Below are 10,887 nucleotides of genomic sequence, written 5' to 3'. Positions count from 1 at the left end.
TTAACAGCTGCTCAAATAAAGTCATAACCAGTTTCAAGATGAACAATGTACTAGTTGACATTAATAATGTTTTGAGATAGGGTTTCACTATTAATTTTATGCAGTGTTTCATTTCTTCTTGTTGTTGTGTCCACTTCTATTGGAGTCTCCCTACGCCAATCACTATAGTCATTCTCTGCATTGTCTATTGAAGTATCACTAATACTGTCTGGTGTTTCCTTTCTCATGCTATAACTTGTTGAAGGTTGAATCTCAAAAATATCATATTCTGCAATCTTCTGTACAGCGTGAGTCCTGTATGAATTATGTGTACATATATAATCAATAAAACATTTAAACTCTTTACTTCTTGTAGCTCTTCTGGTAACACCTGATCCCTATGCAAACTGATAGCAACACAAGGAGCAAAACAACTGCCAGTACAGAAGAAATAATTCCACCAATAATGGCACCACTAAGTTCTGGAATATTCTATGTGTATATGTGGCATTGTTTGAGTAGTGTAACTTACCAGTGTTACCATTTCTATTCACCACACTGGCTACTATATATATATAGCACAAAAATTAAATAATTACAGATATTACAGTAACATTTGCCTATATACATGTTTTCACGTTCTAATAAATCATGTATATTAATTGGTGTATATTCAAAAATATAGCACCTGCAGACACATTAAAACTAAAATGGAAAATCTGATACTAACATTCCCATGCACAATTTCATAAGACTGTTATGTGACTGGGTCTACAAAAACCAGACATGTTGGCACAAACTGTATACACCATTACATAACTGGTCAGAACATTTTGCATTCTGAAACATGGATTGGCAAAGCAAAATGGAAGATTATAAGGTATAAAACTGCTTGATTATGCATTGAATTAAGTTATGAGTCCATTAAAACTTGAAAAAGAATTGTGTGCCTGTATTCCCAGGCCCAATCACATATTATTTCCGTACATACCTAAAAGTAGTCACTCGACTAGAAAAACTATTATATTGACATGTTATATTTTATTGTACTAAAACTTTTTTGGATTAGAGACTAAAGTTAAAGTTCATGGCTGGCTAGAATACCAAGAGGGAAAAATTCACTGAACAAATAGAGCTACATGTTTCAGCAAATATTTTCCTTGCACTTTCCCTGAAATGTTTGCTAGTATTTTATCAGCTGATGTTGCCATAACAATTAAGGATTCTCATAGGCATGGACGGTGGGAGACAATAATTGTTCATGAAGACTACCTTGCACCTGTCTGTTATACACAATATGATACCATCAACTATTGCAGCTGTACTGGCTGTACAATTAAAATGTACAATAGTTACAGAATACTCTATCTTTGCAACAAGCAAACGTTTGCTTTTGAAACTGAATTGCTTATCTTTTCAGATGGACTATGCCTGCCAAAAAGTCTATGCTTCCAGTCCATTTTTGGAGAGGTAACACAACAAGATGCATCAATGGTGGATCCAAGGGGGCACATGCCCCCCTCTCCCATTCCAAAAAAATTGCAAGATCAAGATACTCTAACAGAGCAGTCAGTCAAATACTCTAATAGATTAGTCACCACACATACACTGTTGACTATTCAGAATCCTCCATAGTTGCTGAATATGGAACTAGCATATCAGCACTCCATGCCCATATGGGCACACTTAACCTGTTAAGGATATTTTGCAAATGAAATGCACATGGTCTTGTGTATGACACTCTTAAGGCTCATAATTTTAGCTAGCTCACGACTGTCAACAACCCTCTTGAACAATGTAGTTCATTTAAAACAGTATGATTTAAACATTGTGCATAAAACCACTCTACATCAAAAATTTTAGTCCTAGGCTGAGATATGTGGAATAGCTCCGGCTTCCCCTGCTCCATATATACCTACTACCGTGGTGCACCCCTCCTTTCCAAAATGCTGGATCAACCCCTGTACATCTATCATATATAGTATACCAATAGGAAAACCTGCATGGCCTGCATATATATCCAAAAGAAATGTAGCATATAAAATATGACCAGCAGGCCCAGCACACTGTGTGTAATATGTAAACTTGTGCTTTGTGTGTAATGTTGGCAAATGACTCAAACCAAGTGTACACACCCACAGACTGCTGTATCTGTAGTTGTACTGCATTTACTTTTGTGTATACAGAGAATCACATGATCATCTATACCACTTTATTCAGTGTATAGGAATAGTTGACTTAAAATTTACAGTAACTGGCAATAACTGTTCCATTAATGAATCTTTCAATGATGACTTGGTCCAGCAAGTGCTAGACTTATTCAGAAAAATGCATGTACAACATGATTTGAACCTTTCACAATGTAGTATGAAATATATTTACATTAGGTATGCATAAATCCATCTATTGTAATATTGCACTGGTACATTCCACTGTCAGTAGCGAGGATTTGCTGAAATACCACTGTCTCTGACTTAAAAGAATCAATCACACTGACTTGTGATGAGTTGGTTACCAAAGTATCCTCAATTCTATTTGATTGATTGATTTTTATTTAAGCTCTTCCGTTTGGCTATATAAGGCATTCCTCCATGCATGAGCATACATACAAGTACATGCGATTACAACATAAATATTGTAGACCCTATAATGAATAAATGATGTATTTTTTCTTCGAGAAGCATTATATACCATTCAGGTTAACCACAATGTACAATAATTTGATTGTTAGCCATTAAAATAAATAATAGTTATACGGGCACAAAGTGGAGTCTATGAAATTTATAAACCCTTAGGCCCTTAGTAGCGCCCTCGCTTCGCTCGTGCGCTACAGCCCAGGCCTTCAGGTTTATAAATTTCATAGACTCCACATTGTGCCCGTATAACTATTATTTATGTGCCCGTATAACTGCTTTAGACTCTATTTCACATTACACTCAGATTACTTACCTCATCCACGGCTGTTTCTGCTGTAGGCTCGGCAAGAACGGCTGGTTTTCTTGCAATAATACTAGCGCCATGGCAACTATGTGTCCTCACATGACAAAATAATAGCGCTTGTTAAATCAACAATGCGTAGCGATTGGATAAACCATAGACCTAGATGTTGAGCATATGTTATATTGAGCCTGAAGGCGTGGTGTATATTAGAAAACAAGGTGGAGTATATGAGATTTATTACCCATCCAAAACAGCCTAAATAGAGTCTAAGCCATGATGTGTTGATATATAACAATACACGATATATCGATATGGTGTGACTTCGTATCAATACATCAATACAGTCTTAAATGATACAATACGTGATATACCCATATATTGTTGCATCTCTAAAATCTAGAGCAGTGAAGTTGTTTGTACAAGTATATTTCTAACTTTTGGTTCACACACGTACTGTATGTATGTAATTTATTTTGTGGGTCAAAATATATTTGTGACAGTAACCTGCCTAGTTTGCACAAGCATACAACAAAATAAAAAGGTGAAATTACACATGCTTCAAAGAAAGTAAAATATGCAAGTTTTATTGCAAGCCTCATAATCCATTTAACCTTTCCATCATCTGAATCACCTGCTCATAGTTTAAGTATTTTTTGTAGCCCCAAGGGTATGCACGACATGTGCATTTATTTACGATGTAGTAGATTTAGACAAAGGTCATCATTTTTCCATTTAAAAGTCCCTCATACTTGTATGCACAAGTGAATATTATAATAGGGCTAAAACATACCTTCACTGATTTACCAATTCATGGTAAGCATATCACGAACCTGTAGACCAATGCAGATGAAACTTGCAGCATTGAATGTAAGCATCTGTAGCACCATAGTCACTGTACAAACTGATCTCTTTATTCTTCCTAAAATAATATTACTCACTATAATACGGTGAAACTTGGAAACCCTTTCTTTGGACACCGTAGATAATGATGAGAAAATAAAGTGTAAGTTTCACAAGACGGTCACAGTTTGTATGCATTTTGTTATAGATACAAGACTACAAGTACACAAAAAATTGAAATTTCAACTAGAGTAAGGATCATAGCACATTGATAAAAAATACTGAAACAAGCTGGAGTAGTGCACGATATCAAATCACAGTAAAACAATACGAAGTGTTATATCCCTGCTGTGAACACTTCTTACTGTTTTACTGTGATTTAATATTGTGTATTACTGCCCCTACTCTAGTTGAAAATTCCAAATTTTTGTGCACTTGTTTGTTAACTTTTTTGTAAAATAAAATTATTATGACTGATGCATACCCCGTAACCTTAGCTGTTGTATGCTTGAATGTCTGAAGGCATCTGTCAGTCAGTTAGGCAGGCAGTCAATCAGTCAGTAGAAAATTCCATTTAATAAGTTTTCTTTAATTCTGTAGAAACTTGTTGAAAGCACGTTTCGGGTCAATCTGAAAGCTTGTTTTGGCTTAGTTTTAACTAACCAATACTGCCTCATCATCGTCAGGGAAAATTGAGGCTGGTTTTTTGGTGATGGTTTTTGTGGGCCACACCCACACCTTTGTGTTCCCTACTATACAGTACTATCATAAGAAATCCATACACAATTCACAGAATCACATGTCACACTATATAATTAGCTTATGGGAGGAGGCCAGCTAAGTATCATCAGTTAACATGTGACACAATTGTGCCGTACCTTACAAGTGTGATAATATGTTGTGCTACATTGTCAAATAGATTGTTTGCTACTATTTATGAAGACTTGTAGTATAACATTTAGAAATGTGCCGACTAGGTTGGCCAAATATGGAAACGGTTCCATTGGAGTGGTGCCTAAAACTTTCAAGGACTGGTTTTTGTGGACTAGTTGTACTCTGCAAGAGTAATCAAAGTGCTGGTATAGTGTGGTATATTTCTATACAGTACACTTAATTGTGGAGTGAGACAACTGAAATCAAGAGCTTATAAGTGCTGGTGCTTATAAGCTCCTGCTGAAATTGTTTTAGTCCTTAACATGAATATTCCAAATACAACTGGAATGTATGCAATAAACACTTAAAGTATGTTTATACAGTTGTACGAGAATAGAGTGTCAAGATTAAAGCAGTACTTAGCATTGCCTTGTGAATTATTAGTCTCTCAACCTCACAATATCAAATTGCTCACCATTTACTATTATATTCCTAGTATCAGGATCAGTAAACCCATTAATTGTAACACTACACCTATATGTTCCATTGTCAGCAGCACGGAGTTGTTGGAATATCCCCGTCTTTGTGACTATCGAGCCATCATATGAATCAATCACAGTGACTCGTGATGAGTTGGCTACCATGGTCCAGTCAATTACCACCAGAGATGGGTCTACTCCAGTTGGTACTGTCACTGAACAACTGATATTGTGTCCAGATCCTGTATCAGGATATTGTACTGGCTGGTATAAAGTAATGTTTGGTGGTGGAACTGGAAGACAGAAATATTTTTTATTACTATAGTACCAAATGTACACCTGTCAGCACAAAATCAGACATACAGACAGACATACATATTGTACAAGAAGTGTGAAAAGTTTTTCAAACTTTATCACAACAATCTGGTAACTTTTAAATGATACAATATTGCATTCAGTGTACCAACTGTAACTATACCAGAGCTTTCCCCAGCAAAATAAAGCACAGCAGTTAAACTGTTGTTAATTTGCTACCAACATCAAAGTTAATTTGTTAATTATATGCATTCTTTTTACCACATCAAAGAAATTTAGAGCAGTGCTGTACCTCTGTTTTGCTGTACTGCTACTGTACCTTCACTCTAAGATAATGCACTATAGATAGCCACAGCCTTGACCCCCGACCTGATTTTTAGTGCAAAGTGGAGATCAGAAAAAGGAAATAAACTGGTATCATGCAGCTTAAAACTTTCAAAATTATTGCTCAAAATTTAAGAGTTGCCTATTCTATATACAGTACATGTAGAATCCTTCAGATTAGTAAAAAATCAAGTTCTACTTCCATGTGGACAGTTTGTCAGCAATACCTTAACATACATATAATACATATACTACAGCAACCTTGTCCTTTGTGGAAAAGATTGATCTCCCTGCTATATGCTGGTTGTGATTTTCTACCAACTCCTATGAACCTGGTTATGATTGCTAGCCCTAAATGTTCCCTTTGTCAAGCTCCCAACAAGCAATGTCTAAAGACAAGCTTGCTCCAGAGTGACAATGTCTAAACATTTATTTTGAACAGCTGATGGCTCAAATTTTGATTCCCAGAGTACAAGGTAAATTAAGACATTCATGGTTCATTAATGTAACAGAGTGAATGATGATAACTGAAGCCTTAGCAGGAAATAAAGAATCAAGGACAACGGAAGAGACATCTGGACTGTTGGCTAGTACTCTAATATTATAGTTAGTAGTGTCTCATGCAATTTTGACTGTTACTCATACAATAATTATGTGTGATTGCCTACTAAACACATAGTGATCACCCTTCATGCTTTGTAATGTATATCTATCCAGTTCTGCATGTGTGACTACCAGCTTACCTGGTGATTGCATTATTTATTTAGCACTTACAAGGCTTATTACTCTGATTGACTAGTTTGTTTGATAGGCTATTTATTGATTTACTGTCTTGTTATACTTAATGGCTTCTGTTACTTCATTGGCTGTTTTACATTGCAAGCACCAAAGCAAAGCAAACCATGTGATTTGGAATTAATTGTACTCATGGCATACCAATTACTATGCGATTGTATTGGTAAAGGCATCACATCAGTATTGCAGACCCCAAAGCTGGCCAATGAGAAATAACAAACTATTTCATGCATAGGTTTGAAAACATTTGTGCAACAATGACTTCATGTGCTGAATGCTTTATTAGGGTGACTGTACTATTAGAGTATATCATCCTATCAAATTTGTCAATAAGCTACACAGAATTTCAATCAACTCTTCACTGTGCAACCTTCAGCCTAAGGTAATGTGTTTCTAACTGATTAATATGCACCAACCTGCTTGTGTGTGTATTGTGTGTGTGTGTACATGCACGCATGTGTGCGTGCGTACGTGCGTGTGTGTGTGTGTGTGCATGTGTGTGTTTATACTATGTACACGCACCAGTCACATCCAGTGTAACATCATCGGTAGCTGTTACTATTGGACTGGCATTGATCACTACTTCACATTCATATTCAATACCATCATCATCTGTACCCAATTGTGAGATGGTGCAAGTGTCTGTGTGCATCACCAAATTTTCAGTTGTGGGGCTAATACTGACTCTGTCCATCCTCTCAACTTCTCTACCATCACTACTCCATATAATATCCACTCTACTGGTGATACCTCTCACAGCAGTCACACTACACTCCAGTGTTAGTGGCTGACCAACTATCTGAGTGTTGGGGGCAGTGACAGTCACACTGGGAGTGGGTACTGTAGTATTAAGTGTAAACAAATACATGTATACTATTAGAAGATGTTATGACTCACTAGTAAGTGTCTCCAGTACAACTGATATTGATCCACTAGTTTCCAGTATCACCACATTACACATGTATGTACCCTCATCTCCCTCCATCAGGTAGGTAAACTGGATAACACTAGTGTAAGTGTTACCACTAGAAGTGGTTGGGTTGATGGTCACTCTATTATCATTTGTAATAGTGTCTCCTCCAGGTCCCATCCAACTGATCATTACTGAACTGGACTCCACTCCACTAACTGTACTCACTGTACACTGGATCATTTGGGGACTACCCACCATAGCTCCTTGTATGGGACCAGATGGTGATATGGTGACATTGAACAAAGGAACTGTGGATAGAATACATACATGTACTCCATGTGTGACATAAGTAGCCATTTTTTATTTACATAGAAACACTATAAGCATGTGCAATACACTTAAAACTTCTAGTGCAACAACCTGAAAACCTTAGGTGCTTATTAATAGAGCAGCATAGTGTGAAAGTTTTGTCATATGTGAGAAAAGCAAGGGACTGCATAATACATGGAAAAGGCATATTTTTCTCCAAAGCATATGTGGCAGAAAGGAATTGGGGATTTGGGGGTTTATCCCTACCTCAGAATGATATCTCACCAAAATTATCCTTCCTGGGGTGTGGCTGAAAAGCATGAAAAGATCAATATACACTAATAGAACCCTAATTGAGCAGTCAAAACACTTCATAAAAATGTGTTCCTAAAAGTAGGTCTAAAAACGAAAAAAAATTTTTTTGGCCTATTGTGATGCCACTGTACCAAGTTGTATGCTTATTAACCCAGTAGTCAACATTGATAAACTGCAGCCTATAGCCTACTTTTGACTAAAGAAGTTGGTGATATGCTTCAAATTGTACCTATATTAATTATGGTGAACTTTGAGACTTGTAAAACCTAAAATGGCTACAGTTTCTGGGGAGCTGTGCCCCCCAAACCCCCTGCCACCAGAGATTCTATAATCTGGTCAGCTCCCCTCACATCAACTACTTCCTCCACCACTGCTCCAAAGAGTTTATGTTCCAATGGTTATACTGCATGTGTAGCTGTAAGTATTGGGTAATTTAATACACGAAAAATGCTACAGCATGTCTAAATCTTTGTTTGATATGCATGAGGTTGCATCCTTAGCAGTTAATTTCACAGCAAAAATCATGTTCCAATGCTGCCTAACTCCATTTGTTAACTCAGTATTTAAACTACTAATACAAAATAGCTACTGCCCATAGACTAAGGCAAAAAGGACCACAGATCTATAAATGATCAAAGTTCAGCATTGGAATCAGTGGTTTGATTTTTTCTCAGTTTTGGAACTATTTGAAATACTGACATTAAGACGGAGAACCTTGCACAGATAGTATAGGTTATGAATTTTGCTGTGTAAGAGATATACACTGTATATAGCAGCCACTCACCTATCACATTTAGTGAAACATTATCTTCTGCTGATTTCTTTTGAATAGTATTGATCACCACCTCACACTGGTACTTTCTACCATTATCAGTTGTGTTCAATTGTGAGATGGTGTAAGTGTCTGTGTACACTACTGAGTTGTCTGTTGTGGAGCTAACACTGACTCCCTCCATCCTCTCAACTTCTGTGCCATCACTATTCCATATAATATCCACTCTACTGGTGATACCTCTCACAGCAGTCACACTACACTCCAGTGTTAGTGACTGACCAACTATCTGAGTGTTGGGGGCAGTGACAGTCACACTGGGAGTGGGTACTGTAGTATTAAGTGTAAACAAATACGTGTATACTATTAGAAGATGTTATGACTTACTAGTAAGTGTCTCCAGTACAACTGATGATGATCCACTAGTTTCCAGTATCACCACATTACACATGTATGTACCCTCATCTCCCTCCATCAGGTAGGTAAACTGGATACTGCTAGTGTAAGTGTTACCACTAGAAGTGGTTGGGTTGATGGTCACTCTACTATCAGTTGTAATAGTGTCTCCTCCACCAGGTCCCATCCAACTGATCATTACTGAACTGAACTCTACTCCACCAACTGTACTCACTGTACACTGGATTATTCGGGGACTACCTACCAAAGATCCTTGTATGGGGCCAGTTGGTGATATGGTGACAGTGAACAAAGGAACTGTGGAGAGAGAAATGTGTACATGCTCCCCATGAGTGATGCAAATTGTCATTTTTATTTACATAGAAACACTATAAGCATGTGCAGTACACTTGAAACTTCTAGTGCAACAACCAGAAAACCTTAGGTGCTTATTAATAGTGCAGCATAGTGTGAAAGTTTTGTCATATGTGAGAAAAGCAAGGGGCTGGCATATTTTTTTCCAAAGCATAGGCAGCACCAAAATTATCCTTCTGGAGTGTGGCTGAAAAGTGTGAAAAAGATTGATATACTCTAATAGAACCCTAATAGAGTAGTCAAAAAACTTCAGAAAAATGTGTTCCTAAAAGGCCTAAAAATGAAAAAAAAAATTATCTAGTGTAATGTCACTGTACAAAGTTGTATGCTTATTAATCCAGTAGTCAACATTGATAAACCGTAAATATATAGCCTACTTTTAACTAAAGAAGTTGGCGATATGCTTCAAATTGTGCCTATATTAATTATTAATTCTAGTGAACTTTGAGACATTGTAAAACCTAAAATGGCTACAGTTTCTGGGGAGTTGTGCCCCCCAGACCCCCTGCCACCAGAGATTCTGTACTCTGGTCAGCTTCCCCCTCTCACATCAACTATTTCCTCCGCCACTGCTCCGAAGAATCTATATTTCAATGGTTATACTGCATGCGTAGCTATAACAAGGTAAGTATGTCTACATCTCTTTTTTATAGCATGAGATTGCATAGCAGCTAATCTCACAGCAAAGAATCATGTTCCAATGCTGCCTAACTCTGTTGTTTCCTCATGCAGTATTTAAACTACTGGTACTAATACAATATACTGCCTATATAGACTGAGACAAAAAAAAGGATCACACTAGAGATCTATGATATTAATGATCAAAGTCCAAATACTGTTCAGCATTGGAATCTGTGGTATGGTTTTGTCTCAGTTTTGGACTAGTTGAAATACTAACATTAAGATGGAGAACCACAGGCAGTATAGGCTTATGAATTTTAGCAGCCACTCACCTATCGCATTTAGTGAAACATTATCTTTTGCTGATTTCTTTTGAATAGTGTTGATCACCACTTCACACTGGTACTCTCTACCATTATCAGTTGTGTTCAATTGTGAGATGGTGTAAGTGTCTGTGTACACTATTGAGTTATCTAATGTGGAGATAACACTGACTCCCTCCATTCTCTCAACTTCCCTACCATCACTACTCCATATAATATCCACTTTACTGGTGATACCTCTAACAGCAGTCACACTACACTCCAGTGTTAGTGGTTGACCAACTATTTGAGTGTTGGGGGTAGTGACAGTGACATTGG

General features: G+C 37.1%; 1 protein-coding gene across 2 annotated transcripts in view; it reads right to left on the bottom strand.

The window, feature by feature from the left end:
- LOC136255732 (basement membrane-specific heparan sulfate proteoglycan core protein-like) overlaps positions 1 to 10,887 on the bottom strand; it is a 29,399-nt gene continuing 18,512 nt past the window's right edge. Inside the window, exons 9-17 of one of the 2 annotated variants that reach the window (XM_066048573.1) lie at positions 10,579 to 10,887; positions 9,242 to 9,568; positions 8,867 to 9,184; positions 7,443 to 7,766; positions 7,068 to 7,385; positions 5,108 to 5,404; positions 512 to 544; positions 347 to 461; positions 1 to 294 (exon numbers count right to left, since the gene is read on the bottom strand). The exon at positions 10,579 to 10,887 is cut by the window's right edge and continues 9 nt beyond it. In XM_066048573.1, the coding sequence (XP_065904645.1) occupies positions 51 to 294; positions 347 to 461; positions 512 to 544; positions 5,108 to 5,404; positions 7,068 to 7,385; positions 7,443 to 7,766; positions 8,867 to 9,184; positions 9,242 to 9,568; positions 10,579 to 10,887 (2,285 nt within the window). In that variant the 3' untranslated portion in view covers positions 1 to 50. The remainder of the gene's footprint in view (positions 295 to 346; positions 462 to 511; positions 545 to 5,107; positions 5,405 to 7,067; positions 7,386 to 7,442; positions 7,767 to 8,866; positions 9,185 to 9,241; positions 9,569 to 10,578) is intronic. The other variant, XM_066048575.1, reaches the window with a different exon arrangement.

This window comes from Dysidea avara, chromosome 5 (genome assembly GCF_963678975.1).
Source record: "Dysidea avara chromosome 5, odDysAvar1.4, whole genome shotgun sequence".
Classification (NCBI taxonomy): domain Eukaryota; kingdom Metazoa; phylum Porifera; class Demospongiae; order Dictyoceratida; family Dysideidae; genus Dysidea; species Dysidea avara.
Note: the sequence above shows the minus strand (reverse complement) of the source record. Positions and strands in the feature narration are given on the sequence as shown.